Source organism: Amblyomma maculatum, chromosome 2, assembly GCF_055883805.1.
Source record: "Amblyomma maculatum isolate TAMU_Amacu chromosome 2, ASM5588380v1, whole genome shotgun sequence".
In the NCBI taxonomy this organism is placed as follows: Eukaryota; Metazoa; Arthropoda; class Arachnida; order Ixodida; family Ixodidae; genus Amblyomma; species Amblyomma maculatum.
In genome coordinates, this window is record NC_139345.1 from 65,889,349 (window position 1) to 65,904,467 (window position 15,119).

The 15,119-nt window shown below is 45.0% G+C and overlaps 1 protein-coding gene across 1 annotated transcript in view; it reads right to left on the reverse strand.

The window, feature by feature from the left end:
* LOC146198861 (synaptogenesis protein syg-2-like) overlaps window positions 1–15,119 on the reverse strand; it is a 359,012-nt gene that overhangs the window by 47,861 nt on the left and 296,032 nt on the right. Inside the window, exon 4 of the mRNA XM_084592669.1 lies at window positions 6,921–7,124. Coding sequence (XP_084448795.1) covers window positions 6,921–7,124 — 204 coding nt within the window. The remainder of the gene's footprint in view (window positions 1–6,920; window positions 7,125–15,119) is intronic.

A 15,119-nucleotide genomic window follows, 5' to 3' on the forward strand; every position in this document is an offset into this window, starting at 1 on the left:
AAGGAAAAGGAAAAGGAAGAGGAAGAGGAAGAAGAGGAGGGAAAGGAGGAAGAGGAGGAAGAAGAATGCGATCGCTCAAAATTTGGTTCAGCAGCGTTGAACCCCTGTAATTGATTTTTTTATAATCATCATTACCGTTGCCTTTGCTGAAGCCACGTTTTCGGGTACAGCTGCATCTCCTTTAAATGTCCCAGAGCATTCAACGCAACACCGCATCAGATATTAGAAGCTGGCATGCTTTTAATCATCTTTGTCCCATGTTTCGAGTTCCCTTTTTATGCCCATTTATTGCGTGCCCCTTGCACTGCATGCTCCGCTCTCAGCCCCCTTATGCTTAAGACTACCAGTTGTTCATCTGTCAAACTGACTTCTCGGCCTATTCCTCTTCCTTTTTCCTCTCTTGGAGGCGTGGCCTTTATTTTACAAACTGGCGTTCGAGCACAGCGTTCGGTTTCCCGTTTTCCTGTATCTATAAGGCAAGCGCAAGCGTAGAAAGGAAGACGTCAACGAATCCGGACATGCACGTAATTAGGCCGGTTTGAAGGGAGTTTCAAGCATGATACCGGCAAACGCCCTGCATTTATTCGCGTCCGTCTGATGTAAGCCTTTCTAAACGTTCGCAGAGCTTGCGACCTCTCAAGGCCGTTTTCCTGTCGTCGACGAGCACAAATCGACGACTCGGCTAATTTTTATGCCCTAGAGACAGCTGCGAAGACGGGAATAAAAAAAAAAAAAAAGAAGCTACAGGAAGAAGGCGAAAATAAAAAAAGAAACATCATCCAGACTCGCGATCACTTTCAGGCGATCTCCAGTTGGCATTAATCTCCATGTACCGACTCTGTCAGACATTTCGGCGCGCGCTGCCACTCATGCCTGGCTTCGATTCAGACTAATGCTTCACGCTCATTGCCAAATGGACTCCTACGCACTGTGCGCTCTCTAACTGTAAGTGGAAGAAATAGGCCCTTCGGCACCAGGCAGCGACATGAGCATCGAAAGCGTAGGCTTCTTCGTCGGCGTACATGTATTTGCTCAGCCGAGCGGCTCCGTAGTCGCACGCCCATCTCGTTTTGATCAAGAATAATTAGGCAGATTCGGCCTGAGCGGTCTCGCGCGACTACGAGAACAGTGCGCTCGCATGCACCAGCTCGCCGGCAAATTTCGTTCTCCTCCGATGCCTTTTGTCATCTTCATTCATTCTGTTTTAAATACTTGACCTATCGTTGTTCAGAGAGAAAATCGACGCCGTCACTCTTTCACCTTTAAGCTAGACAGAAAAATGAAGACAGACGAGACAGAGCATTGTGAAGTGAACAGAAGTGAGGTGAAATTGCGAAGCTGTTTCAATCTTTTTTCTTCTAGGGGGGGGGGGGGGGGAAGAAAATTTCCAGAGGCATCAAGGAAGACTAGCATGTTCGGTCGTTTTTCTGCGCCATGCTCCTTAAAACAGCACAGACTCTGAATATGTCCGACGTTAATCACAGAGGCCATCTCCAGATGAGCTTGCTCAAGCGTCAGGTGCATAAAAACGATAACAATACACAAAAAGAAAATCGTTGGCCGTTCACTTCTGTGGTGTGCTTCATGATACGAATAAGTATAAACTCTGCCTCGCCTCAGATGTAGCTTCACAATCTGCCATTAACGTCCTTGGAAAGATATAACGAAAGGAAAAAAAATTATTCCCCGTTGAGGTTTTACGACTCCTTCTATAAGCATATATACAAGGGCAATCGCTAAAGCTTTCCTATCGCAAGAAATAACTCGGGTTTATGAAGTAAAAGCATTAACGGTCATACATGCGGGCGCAGCAATTATTTTATGGGTCCTCTCCCCACCTATTTTCTCTTCTTTTTTTCTTCTGCAACCCAAATACCGGATGTAAAATAAGAAAAGGAGCCCGCTCTTAACCTTTCGGGCATCGATCGACCAGGATGCTTCCTCAATCGTTGAGTGCAGGATACGACTTGTACTTTTACGCGGTACCATAGTCACGATCATCTAGAATCTGACACATCAAAAGGCGAGGTGCTGCATTGATTACATTTACCTTCCTGAGAGCAGCGCTTGCTTTCCGAATGACAGTTCACGCACACTCGGACCAAAATGAGTCTGTGATGCTTTTTCTTTTCTATATAATGTTCTTGTTTATTTGTGAAACTGGCTAAGACTTGTCTGGCAGCTGTTTCGAAAAGTTGTTAGGTTTTAATCTTGCAGTTTCAACATACATTTGTTTCAGTTAAACCACTATGAGCCTTACCAAACGAAAGGTGACTTTGAGCGAAGTAATTGTGGTGTTTGAAGTAAGAGGAAATGACTTCTGTTTGGACCCGAGTACTTCTAAAGAAATAACGTTGGCCTGGTTAGAAACAGCGGTCTTGGTTTTTATGTATACCATGATCTCAAAAGGTCATTGTTGTCAGTAAAACTAATCGTCTGGGTCCTTCAAGGTAGTTTGACATTTGTTCGGCGGTGAAAGACACAGTTATGCCTGAGAAAAAAAAATCTAGTTTAAAGCAACGTCCCCAACTCCACTAAAAATGGTGAGACCCTTACTAAAAATGACTCGTCGCTGCCACTTGGAAGTGAATAGAAAAGTATTCCTGGTGGAATTCGGTGTGGACAGATGCATTGTGCTTCCAGAATAGTCCTGTGATGCTTACACTTAATTCCATGTCATTCCGGGCTATTTGCGAGCGCACAAAGACGTCGCTCATGATGAGAGCCGCCTGTTTGTTAATATTGTTACGTGGTGACAAGCAAAGAGGACAGCACAACATGGTGATAGGGTGAAGGATGCTTTAATTGTTGGCCTCGCGAGGGCTCCTCTCGCGTCACTGCCGATCTTCGTAACACTTCCCGGGGCCACCGAGCGATCGTCCCGACCGGTTCGCTTGAAGTTGATGGTAACGTGACGGTGAGGATGTCCAAGGAAAGACAGGAGTGCATGACTTGCTTGCCACCACGATGTCTGATGCGTGGGTGATCCGCCTCCCCTGGAGCTCTTCAACCATCCGCCACCAAAGCATCCATGGGACTGATGCCTCGAGGTCGCGTCCGGCGGCTTGGGCGGGGGTAGCGTGTTCGTGTCCCTCGGTTCCTTCTGGTCATTCGGGTCTTTCGAGTCCTTCATCTCGGTTCTGGTTGGTCTCTGTGTTCTCATTGTCTTAAGATCCGGGCTGGGGACTGGGCGGTGGTAGTTGATCGGGTCTTGCTGGAAGGGCTGGGGCGAAGCTGCTCGGCGATGTCCCTGGGCCCTCTGTCGATGGCAGAGGGCGTCGATGCTCCAAGGCGAGGATGGATATGACGTACCCCGCACCTCCAACCAAAATGTTGCGTGGTGACAAGCAAAGAGGACAGCACAACATGGCGATAGGGTGAAGGATGATTTATTGGTTGGCCTAGCACGAGGGCTCCTCTCGCGCCACTGCCAATCTTGTTCTTCGTAGCAATATTTTAAAACGGAAGCCTAACGATAGAGGCTAATCTGGATTTATCCATGTAGCTTTTTTGCCAGGTAAAGCACTACGCTAAGTTGTACAGCAAGCGAGCAAATATAGCACTTCATGTTCTAGGCCTTTGTATATAATAATAAACTGAAGCAATAAGGCTGGCAGCCAAATATAGCAGATTTTTGCCTTGTCCCAGGACGATTCCGTGGATGCTGTATTTCTGTGCTTGTGTTGACTTACTCACGAATAGCTTCACCATTCTTCTTCGAAAATGCGACGCTTAAACGGTGATTGCTATAACCATCAGACCTCCCTCCTCCCCCCTCTCCTTCTCCTCACCTCCCTGCACCCTTGAATCCGACCAGTGTGAGGCCCATCTGCATTATATTTTTCCGCGTACTTATTCTCCTGACGTATATTGTGCAAGCCCCTATGCCTGGTGTAGTTCATGTCGTGGTATGGCGTCCTTATCTTCACGCTGTCCTACCTCTCCCCTGCCCTCAGTAAAAAAATTGTTCTTGTCAATAATGAGAAAGTGCATTAGTGCTTGTAACAATCAAGCTCACCCTGGAACATTACCTGCTGGCAGAGGGAGAGTGCGCTATATATTAATTTTAAGACGTAAGCAAATGACAATGCATATGCAGACTGCGTTTGTCTCTAAGAAAGTTCTACGTACTCTTACCATTGTCAAAATATAAAAATAAAAGAAGCCTATGAAATTTTTCTTAACACCTGTGTAATGTAACACATGCGTGTAATTTCAATAATTCATGCACGCCTTCTTTTTATACCTTTCTTGTTTTCTACCTCCAGAAAAGTAACGATAAAAGAAACAATACGCAAACACGTAGCTGACACAGTGCTCACGTACAAAATCTGTGCCCGCAACTTACAGCGCAAGTGATATTTCACGCAGTTTCGTACCTGAATTTCCATCCTTATTCTGTATGTAATTTGTACTGGCTATTCGAAAGCTCTATTCAAATAAGCGCTCAAACTGTGTCCCATTATCAAAAGCAGGGCAAAAGTGTATGTAATGCTTTCCCTATGCTTCGAAGGAAAGGGATGTACTCCAAACAATCCTTATACATTTTTTAATGTATAAGCAGCCAGGAAGTCAAGGAGAGAAAACACAACACGTTTCCCATTTGCGGCACAGTGCTTGATGAGGGTGGAGCCGCGGGTATAATTGCTTGTTTACAAAGGACGGGGCCATGGATTTCTGCTGTGCCACCTTCCAGGAAACTCCGCTTCATTGCGTGATTGAATTTTCATGTTTTATATTGTTTATGAGTAGTTAATTCTTTTTGGTTTCTCAGATGGAAACAAACACTTTCACGTTCTCTGTCATTATTCACCGACTTCCTGCCGCAAGAAGCTCGGCTGCGACAGTCATGTTAATTGATACCGCAGGAGACGCGATTACTTTTTATTCGCCTGAATCGCGTTACTGGTAATAGAATCTAAAGGGAAAATATCCCAGTTGTGAGACCTGAAGCCAGCACACAATTCACGTGCTGCGTATGTTATAGTTAGACTACATGGCGCACTGCAAACAACGAACTTCACGAGTACAACCACTCTGTCTTGCTTGGCGGACGTTACCTTAACCAAACTCAACCAGTCTCTTGCATTCGGTTAAAGGGCCACTAAACAAGACAGGGTGATTGCCAGCACGCAGTTAGTTGGCAAGCAATACATTGTGGTGTCTAAGAAAAACGTATGATACACTTGAATTGCGATACTGCTCCGGGCTTTGTACGTGCGATATTTTCCTTTTATTTTCCATTATTACTAACCTGTTACAGGCAATTGGTGAACAACGTCGCCTTCCGCTGTATCAGTTATGCTACATGTGGAAGCCACGCTCTGCTCGAGAGGACGCCAGGTAACGCCGGTAACGCAGCAAAAGTCTAGGACCAAGTACTGGCGAGGAAGGCACAGCTTAATCACCATTCACAACCCATGGTCTGCATTCCGAGCATTGTACAATGCTGCTAAAAACAAGATCTATACGGCACTGGAAGCAAGGTCGGCGAGAAGACAGTCTGTCTTCGATCTTCAACAATTCAGACATTTGGGCTGTTCCGGGCATCTCATATTCTCATCAATAAGGCAAGAGCCGGTTGTGCCTTAAAAAAATATACGTAGTCGTGTTATAGAAGTGGCGGCGTCTACGAAACTAACCAGCCAACCGACAGTCACGGCCATCCGTGAAGTGCTATGCGTGGCTGTTAAGTGGCCCCGAATGGCGGAACTATTCTTGGGAATTCGACGGACTCCTGCAGTGCGCTATAGGTAAACACTACGACGTTGCTGACCTAAGCCGCGAGCATCCGCTAAAGGCACGCTTCACTCACTGGGTCATACCAAGCCCTGCCCTGTCCTGCCTTCCTTGCCCTAGTTAAGCCTAGAGTCAATCCCCTCTTTCTCTTTAATTCTGTGTTAAATCATGGCAGCGTTTCATAAAGGTTCAAAGGCGCAAAAAATCGATGGGCGCTTCTAGGTTAAAAATAGAATCATGATGTGGGAGACAGTGATGTCAAATAAAATTCCGCCTAGCCTTCAAATCATGCGGTTGCCTCTCGTTAGAGGATTGCGAGGAAAGGAAAGCATGGGAAGTGATGAAAAACAGAAATACTTCTTCGCGCGAAGTAAGAAAAATTCCAAGGGTGATAATGATACTCCGTAAATTTTCATATTTCCATAAAGCGAAATTTGAGCGCAGCTATTTAAACGTCGTTGCAATATATTGTGGCAAATAATTTTATGTATGTATGTATGTATGTATGTATGTATGTATGTATGTATGTATGTATGTATGTATGTATGTATGTATGTATGTATGTATGTATGTATGTATGTATGTATGTATGTATGTATGTATGTATGTATGTATGTATGTATGTATGTATGTATGTATGTATGTATGTATGTATGTATGTATGTATGTATGTATGTATGTATGTATGTATGTATGTATGTATGTATGTATGTATGTATGTATGTATGTATGTATGTATGTACGTATGTATGTATGTATGTATGTACGTGCAGTTACAAAGCGCACTATTTTCTCACAAGCCAAAGAAAACGTTCAGAAGAGTAAGTGCCGCACGCCAGGGGCACAGAGCTCTTGGCTCTTGTTTCTCCTGTGCTGAGAAATTCTTCTCGACTCGTAACTTTCACGTGGCTGGTGGCCTATGACTCTCTTTCGCTCGGTTACACCGACAGCGGCGACGCGCCTAATCTGCACTGCGAGCACATAAGAGCAGCGTTCTAAAATGCAAACCACGCGGGGTAATTGTGTACGTCATGCCTTGGGACAAGCCCACCACCCTCTCTCTCTCTTCTCACCAAAAAGGAAAGGAAATAAAAAGCAAGGAACCACATTCGCCATCAAAACGTGTTGGTTGGTGGTTGGGAGTACTTATAAACTACTTAGAAAGCTTGATTAGTACTCACGGTGCATGTTGACCACGATGGTTGTGGAGACAGGTTGCGTGATGTTGCTGTTGATGGCGCGGCAGGTCAGCCGTGCCTGGTAATCGGATCGCGTGAGCCGCAGGCGAAAGAGCGTGGCACGCGGGTGGCCTCCTGCCGTGCGGCTCAGCGCCTGCTGAAGAAGCTCCGAACCGCGCCACCACGTCACCACTGGCTCTGGCTGGCCTGCACAAAGAATATCCAGTGAAATTATTAGGCACGTGCGAGTTTTTTTTTTTTTTCAGTTGTAAACGCATTCTGTCAGGTTGCACCCCAGGATTTTATTTAGTGATATCTGCGTCCACATTGCACAGCCCTGGCCGTCTGCCAATGTACATGCTAAGGCGGCAGTGCATTTTCACACAACTGCGAACGAAACAGCATGAGTTACCCCAGTTATCCGGTTGTGCCTGAATGAGAAGAAGCAATTGGCGAAGTAAGGTTACTGCTTGTAGATAATTACCGCAGTTCGACCCGCATTGTCTTTCCTTTCTGTGTCTGCGATTTTTGTCTTCCAGATATAATCATCGCTTTTTTTTCCTAAACGCCAAGTGTCATTTTAGGGGCGAACGTTCCACTATCACAACTATTTTGCGATTGCTTCAAAAAGAGTGAAACACAACATTGTGGCCATAAACGCCCATAAACGCCCATCCACAGACGCACACAAGAAAAGCGCAGGTGGACAAGAAGGCGTGTACTGGAGGTCAGTAAATAAAGGCAGTCTCAGGGTTTGCAGAAAACATGCTTTTGATATGCGCGAATGCTCTGCCCTTGCCAAAAGTAGTGATTCGTACTAATATATATATATATATATATATATATATATATATATATATATATATATATATATATATATATATATATATATATATATATATATATATATATTAAGCATTTTCGAAACTTGCTACCGGTGCTAGAAATTCCTCTTTATCAACATGATCACTACAGTGAAAACAAATATATTGAACAGCGGCCACTGATTGAATTGCTGCCTGTCATCAAATTTTGAGCAAAGGCATTTTTGTTTCTCAACTGGCACACGTTCAGCTGCGGTCTTGTGTGCAATATATTAATCACTCCGTTCTGCATGCTCAACTAAAGCATACTCATGGTAAATGTGGATGACGTGACCTCAGCTGTCAGATTACATGGTTAATTGAGGACATGTAGATGCATTTTTCCCGCTGTTGGCGAGTCACGCAATGAAACTAATTTTGACGACGACGATGACGGCGACGACTATGTCAGTGATGACCATGATTGTGTCAGTGGTAAACGCTAAGTGCGGATTGCCACACGGTTGACTCAAGCGAATCAAAGCGGAGGCACTACTTCGTGCACCACAGTATGCCGCGTAAAGCTAAGAGAGCATATAAAGAGAGGTAATAAGTTACAGGGATAAAAAGACTGCATTTTTTCATTTAGCATGAGCTCTACGTTCACTCTCTATACAGGTTAGGACGTGAAGTATCTAAATGTATGTTATACTCTGTCGAACAGCCAATTCTAATTTTGCGATTATATGAACCCTCAAAAGCACCTCGGCTCTACCTGCGTCCGAATGACCCACTGTCGCTTTATATGGCATTTTTAAGGCACGCACACATACATGTCATATATGCTCAGGAGGAAAACGCCGCTGCACGGAATAAATTTATAAGCAGTTCCTGGCGTATATAGCGCCTATGGAATATGTGCATATTACACTTAAGATATGCTAGTAGGGACTAGTCTCTCTATATAGTGCGGAATAAAGAACTTTGATGTGCACACACTTCAGAGGGCAATAGAGCACGAAAAGCTAAACCCTGCCTTTAGAACCCGACGCATGTCAGCTACCGGCCATTTTAGTGAGAAACAAATAAGCACCTTGGAACTAATTCGCCAAGACAAATGCTTATATTTTGTTTTTATATTTACACGGGGCTAAAGAAGAACCATTAATAGGCAGCGTCATTGTACAGGCAAACTACAAAGCAGAGATTGTGAATCGAATTCCGCGAAGTCTTTCGGGGTTTAGTTTGCCCATTAAAGTTCAGGCACGCATGAGCGAAGCCTGATCGTTGCGTCCATTCTCGGAATCGGGGTGGGTGTATATCCGACAACAGCATGGTCGCATCAGTAGGCACGGTCTTTTGCGTTGTGTATTCGTGTCCATTTAAAAGCATACTTTATTTTGAAGTACACAATTTTGTTTTTCTCCTGTTTGCGATGAGAGTGTGTGGAAGAATCCGTGGGGCAGTGCATATATAGTGCGGGTGGGCTACGAAGTTCGAAAGATCTGTCACACGAATTATGGTACCGATACGTTAGTTTTACCTCCTCTTTTTGCTGGGAAAAAGAGAGATTAGCTTATTACGTCATAAAATCTTAGGAACATTTACAGCATTTAACACGTCTTCACTTCACTTCATTTCGCTTTACAATTTACGATTCTTGTAAGCGTACATTGCGCAAAGGATAGATTTACATAGACACTGTTGCAAGCAGCTGATTGCTTGAACGCAGTATGATGGGAACCTGGTAGCAACGGTGTAGTAGAGGACTGTCACAGGAGGAGGCAGTCTGAAGGGTCTGCCATGCGAGATTAAAGCTGTAGGGTACCGATAGCATTAAAGTTGGAGTGGCTTGCCGGTGCGAGATAAGTGCTGTTAATTCCAAATGAAGCATACGCATTTAAGTTTCCATCCAACGTCGTGCGGCTTGAGGACTCTTTTATTTCACGATCAAATCAACCTCAGTTCTGGCTGACTAAAGACCTTTTTGGCGCTCACTATAAAGTCACCGTCGAATGCCCTTGCTGTTTAGCTAGACACGGCTCTTTGAAGCACACGCTCGAAATCGACATCAACGTTTCCATTTACATTTACATTTGAGCTTCGAGACACGGCTGCCTAATCCTACTTCCTCTGCAGGGCAAATATAGCGCATGTTAAATGCGAAGATTAGCTTTTAGGTATAGTTTCTGTATTACAATTAAGGAGCCATCTCTGTCTTGTTGGTGCTGTAGTCTGAACGATACGAGAAAGCATAAATTCCGACAATAACCTGTAATTTATTTCCATTATTATTGAAGGCGACGGTATTAAAAGCCCCGTTCTTTTCAAAACCTGGCGTTGGCTTTAAAGCTTTGAACGCAATATCAAGAGCGCGCCTCTTGTAGGCAGTGTTAGCCACTGACATAACTAAGCACATACTCGTCGGCCAGTTGTGTGAACTCACTTGAACTCATAACAAGGCCGAGTAGGTAGGAGCTGACAACTCGGCAAACTCCTTCGAGAGTGGAACTGAACCATCGGGGACATTCGTATGGTATGCCTAAAGAGGGGCTTTAGTTCTATGTCTGATGGTCCTTCATATAACGTGACAGCTTGAGATCGTGTGCTGATGGCCTTGCACGCAATTACAGAAGCAAAACGTTCAGAGCTTAGTGGTTAGGCATGTAGCAGGTTCATGTACGCGAGCGAAGATTCGCAAAGGAAGCCGCCGACAGAAACCTTTACCGCGGTCATGTCAAACCCTTAAACGTTAAGCTTAAATTTACCAGTAATTTTTGTTTCAAAATAGCGGGCTCACTGGCCCTTCAAGTATGTTCTGCCGTCATTCTCCACTGAGTCGATAAACCTGCCACTGTCTCAGCGAAACGTGACCACTCATTGATCGTACGGTGAATATGTTTACAAGTCATGCATATTTGTGCCAATCGATAAACGCATTTTCAACCAGCCTCTGCCTTGAAAGACAAAGCCCTTGGAGGAAGAGTCATGAGCGTAAAACCTCCACCAGACTTTAGAAGGACGTAATGAGGCCAGCGGATGGCGTAGTACTTTAAACAGGGTGCAAGAAAGCGGTCCCCCCTCGACGTGGCAAGGCAACGGTCATTAAGGATAAAGATATTCGATCGTAACCTTAGACTCATCGGGAATGTGTGTCTACTTTCACACAATGAAGGAATTTCTTGTTCTTCAGGTTGCAGGAGAAGCTGTACTACTTTTCTTTCCCATGTTGATCTTTGTCTTTAAATATTCGCTGTGAAGCACTAAGAACAGTCTGTAAGTCTCCAATGTAGGCAATGGATATGTCCGATTTTAACGTGAACCTGAGACCAGGCCCACAGTTTGTAGTCCATACTTTGGCGCTCATGCAGACGAAGGGGCGATTTTTTGCTCACGACCCCTTAAACTCAAACTTGTAGTCATCGCTGGTCTAAGTTCTACATTATTTCGAAACGCATTGAAAAATACGTTCTGAAACAGCAAACAAAAAAAAAATTAATGCCTGCTTGCTCACGAGGACGCAGAGAAATCAGAAAGTAACTGAAGCGCAAAAGAGTCCTTGCGTAGGCCACTCGCGTTTTAGAAGAGGGCAAATAAAGTTAGCAGAAACAGACAAGTCAAGCCAAACCCGGGCACAGCAGCAGGAGGCCTCTGAGGCTTCAGAGGACTTCTGCCAGCAGCTTGCTCGCCTCAATAACGCCACAGCAGCGACGTCCGGCGGGCGGCAAACCACATCGTGGTTCTTGAAAACGCTTGCCGCATCGGGGAATCCGATATTCGCAAGCCACTACACAGGCTTCGCCGCGAAAAATCCCGGCCATTTATAATGCAGGCCCCGCTCCAGCAGTGCGCGCATCCGCGAAAGCACCAGGAAAGTTATTGGTTCCAATAGGACTGTCACTTGCAAGCCAGAATAAAGGGCTCGCCACCGCCGCCAGGCCAGGGCAGACCAGATGCGGCCAGACAACAAGAGGCCATATTCGGCACCCTGTCTTCATATCTCTCTCTCCTCCGACTTCGTCTCTCTCACGTATCTCGCTTTCCAAGTGGCAAGCTTTTTGGCAGTTTTCTTACTGCCGCCATTTGTTTGTTGACAACTGCTCGTGCTGGGCGGCGGGAAAGAGCAACGTGGGGGGAGGAGGGGTTAGGGGGAAGGAGGAAGGAAAAGGGGCTCTGCAGTAGGGAGCGCGACCTTTTTTCTGCGGCTCTGCCTCCCCATCGGGAGCTGCCGCCGTTGCGTTGAAGAGAGGCTCGCCAGAACCCTAGCGCGTGCGTGCGAGCGCGCAGCCTCGCAGCCAAAACCCTCCTCCCCCTCCGCCAACAACGAAGACAAATGTGACCCGAGCTTTCTTCTTCGGGAAGCCGTCAGCGCCAGAAATCGTATACTTGAAAACAATGCTTCCGCCGCTCATTCTGCGCGCCGCGCGCTTGAGGAGTCCGCGCAGCGGAAACCTCGGCTTCTCGCCGGATCATAACTTCTCGTTCTGCGCTGCTGTGGGAGGAGACCTCGGCCCAGCGGGCGCCCGCTTGTTTTCGCCCATATGTTTGCGAGAGAATGTTGCCGCGCCTTTTCTTCCCCCTTTTTGCAGCGCCGTTTTCAGCCGCTGTGGATGATGGCCCGAAGTTCCTTTTTATTCGTCCATTCCGCTTCTTGAGGAGCGATATGCGAGCTGAGCGCGAGCGAAGCTCAATGTCTTCTCGGATAGCCGCGCCTTCAAGAAGACGCAAACCCAGGGCTGTACTGGAACCCTCAGTGTATCTTTCATTCTCTGCCATCCACTCTTTCCCTTTTCCTTTAGCCCTTACGAAGGAAAGGGAGAAATATAATGATGGTGTCGTACATGCATCCCGCTGATTCTGTCGGGGGAGACGAGCGAACATGACGTCGGCAAGAATGCAAGATCCCATCGCGACGCGACATAAGCTATAAAACGGCGCGTATTTACTGATCTGGTGTTATTTGGAGGCCTGTTTACGCGTCGCGTCGAACAAATGACTGGCGACACTGCCTGTTCGATTAATAAAAACGAAAAGGGACAGAAAGGACGCACGGCTGAGAGAGAAACCGACGCCATAATGTTTTTACTTTAGCGCCACCCATGTAGGGGCTAAAACGTAGAGGCTAACAAAAATGGTTCTACATAAGTTGGGCACATCGCAGAGTGGTAGGGAACTTCCGGGAATATGGTAGGTGTAACAGTGAGAGAGAGTAAGTGTACAGATTGGGTCAGAGAAGTAACTCGAATCAATGACGTTCTCGTGGAAATCAAGGAGTGGGCATGGGCAGGGAATGTATTGCAAAGAGAGCACAGCCGATGGTAGGTTAGGGTAACAAAATGGATTTCAAGGGAAGGAAAGCGTAGCAGGGGGCAGCAGAAGGTTAGGTGGGCGGATGGGGTTAAGAAGTTCGCAGGGGGTGAAGTGGATGCAGCTGGCACATGACCAGGATAGTTGGCGGAATATCGGAGAGGCCTTCTCCCTGGAGTGGGTATAGTCCGGCTGATTGTGATGATGATATTTGAATTGATTAACAGACATGTTTAGAGAATTTAGCGGTAGGATGATAACACAAATATGAACAAAGGCAACCACCGTTCTCAACGATAGGTTAAATTTGACCCAAATACCTCTTAAAGTAGAAGAATGAACAGACGTCGCCTTAGTTCGCATGATGGGCCGATATTTCAAATCCGGTGCTTGTACATATTTGCAGTTCAGCCTTGACATTCTTCACTTCCAGGAACTGTATAATCAGGCAGACTTCGTAACAAACCTGTGCTCGTTCTTGCTGACATGTTAAGCCTTGCTACTGTTCGACTGTTGCCTTAAAGTGTTTGGTGTTGGGATAATTTATTACTTCTTACGGAAGGTTCGTAAGTAGCTCATGTATGCGCCCAGACCATTGTTTCAAGGCATAAAATATGTTTAAAAGGGGAAAAAAACGGCATTGTAGCTCAGTTGGTAAACCACTGCAGAATTCATGCCGTCTTTGAATTGTACCCATTGGCAGCATTGTTAGATTCTTCTACTGTCTAATCAACTATCTTGCAGTAAAATGTTTTAAACAACATACTTCCCACTGATCAATTACCCAAATAAATTTTAAAAATCGGCCATGCTTTTCTCGCTTTCAGTGGCTGTCGGCTTTCTCCCTATGTAAATAATGTGTAAAATACTGGTTACCGGCTAGGAAATCATTTATTTATTTATTTATTTATTTATTTATTTATTTATTTATTTATTTATTTATTTATTTATTTATTTATTTATTTATTTATTTATTTATTTATTTATTTATTTATTTATTTATTTATTTATTTATTTATTTATTTATTTATTTATTTATTTATTTATTTATTTATTTTCAATACTCTCTGGGCACAGCGGCATTACATAGAAGAGGGGCACACAAACTCAGCAGCAGTTTCCTTGAACTTTTCGGCATATGTGATGGAAGTGATAAAGGCAGAGAGGTGGTGCCACTCATTTGCAGCTCGAAGGAATAATCGAATTCAGGCAAACTGGGATTAGGCAGTGCGGGATCCATACCTTGAAGCTGTTATCAGCGCGTGACGATATATTAGGTAGATGGAGAAGTGACTCATCCCTGAGAATACGGCTAGTATAATAAACCCCGTGGAAAAGACATAAGCGAAATATATTGAACTGCACGACCAAGTGTTGACTTTATTGCAGATACACTTGCTGTTCGTAATTTAAAAAAATAACACGAGCGGAGTGATTCTGAACGAACTCTAATGTGGTAATTAAAAGTTCTTTGATTAGGATCCCAAACACTTCATGCAGAATTCTAGTTGGTCTTATTTACGTCCTAAACAAATGGAGCTTGACGGTAGGGAACAAGACATGTAAATGTGATAATTGTAACAATTTGTTTTAGGATAGATAAAAGAGTCCAATATCCTGAAGCTTTATATATGCCCTTCATATCGGACTGAAACAAGAAAAGAAGACGCTTCTTGCACCACTTTACTTTATCAACGTAATAAAGGCGGAAATGTTTGTTTTAAAGGTGACCTTAAAACAAAAATAAGGCGGATGTTAGGCACCCCGAAACTAACCTTATATCTGCTTCTTAAGAGACACAAGACTTTGTGCGCAACGCCGAAGGGTGTAGCGTCAATTAGCAGTCAACAAAGAAAGAGTGGACGCGCTAAACGCGCTGCTGCTGCTGCTGCTGCTGCTGCCCCTGCTGATGCCCGAGGAAACTTTATGGCACCCGAAACCCTGCCGCCCACAGCTGCTGCCGAATGACACTTTTGGTGCCTGACGCTATATCGAATCATTTGCACGCAGAACGAGATGAGGAAAAAAATGAAAAGCGCCACCTTGCAGTGACGCAATTCCAAGACAAAGACCACATTTCCTCCGGCAGATG